The sequence below is a fragment of the Salpingoeca rosetta genome (assembly GCF_000188695.1).
Source record: "Salpingoeca rosetta unplaced genomic scaffold supercont1.4, whole genome shotgun sequence".
Lineage (NCBI taxonomy): Eukaryota > Choanoflagellata > Craspedida > Salpingoecidae > Salpingoeca > Salpingoeca rosetta.
The window spans coordinates 1,509,469-1,510,274 of record NW_004754930.1 but is presented as its reverse complement, the minus strand read 5'-3'; the positions used below and the strand labels follow the sequence as shown (position 1 = coordinate 1,510,274).

Below are 806 nucleotides of genomic sequence, written 5' to 3'. Positions count from 1 at the left end.
GCAAGCATTCATGCCATGCCTAGCATTGCTCTGCGCGCATGTATGCATGCTGCTCATTGTTTAGATTGTTTGTGTTCGTGCACACTCTGCCCATGTCGCCTTGACAGCGTCATTGACTGTGTGTGCACTTGTCTAGTGTTTGTTTGAGCGTGCTGCCCGAGTTGATTTGGCAGCAGCTTGTTGTGCTTGTTCATTCTCCTTGTGTTCTTGTTTGTTGCGTTTGCCTACAGTAAACACACACACCACCTGTCGTGTTTCTACAGATTATGAGACCCAGCCACTCCTGATCATCATCGCCACTTGTCTCACACTCGCTTGTGCTTCTTCTCTCCCTTCTGCTTGTTCCCCTCTCTTGTTTCTCCATCACCCTTCTTGAGCGTGCAGTATGTCTGACCCGTCGGACCACGTCGTTTCCACGCCAGGATTCAAGATGGACCTGCCCAAGTTCTCTGGCTCGCCCGGCACCTTTCATGCGTGGAGCATTCGCATGAAGATGGCGCTCAAGCTCCGCGGCGACGACGTCTGGGCAGCTGTGGAGGCAGGAGCATCGTCATCAGGAGGTCCAAGCTCAGCGACACGCTCAAGTGCAAGGAGACCGACAGCAGGAGATCACGCCAACCTCACCGCTGCAAACCTCATCGCGTCCACGCTCTCAGGCTACCCCCTTCTCCTCTTCACCAACGGAGAAGCAGACGTCAACGCCGGCCAAGGATGGGCCCGGCTCAAGGACCACTACGCTTCGCAGGACCGCCTCCGCATCGCAGAGCTCAAGGAGGCGCAGCTTCACGTCCCCTGCGGCAACCTCG

At 56.1% G+C, this 806-nt stretch overlaps 1 protein-coding gene across 1 annotated transcript in view; it reads left to right on the top strand.

Moving 5' to 3' along the window:
* PTSG_11719 (uncharacterized protein) overlaps nucleotides 1-806 on the top strand; it is a gene marked incomplete at both ends in the record, with an annotated part of 12,802 nt that overhangs the window by 8,191 nt on the left and 3,805 nt on the right. The window contains one exon of the mRNA XM_004997313.1: nucleotides 385-787. Coding sequence (XP_004997370.1) covers nucleotides 385-787 — 403 coding nt within the window. The remainder of the gene's footprint in view (nucleotides 1-384; nucleotides 788-806) is intronic.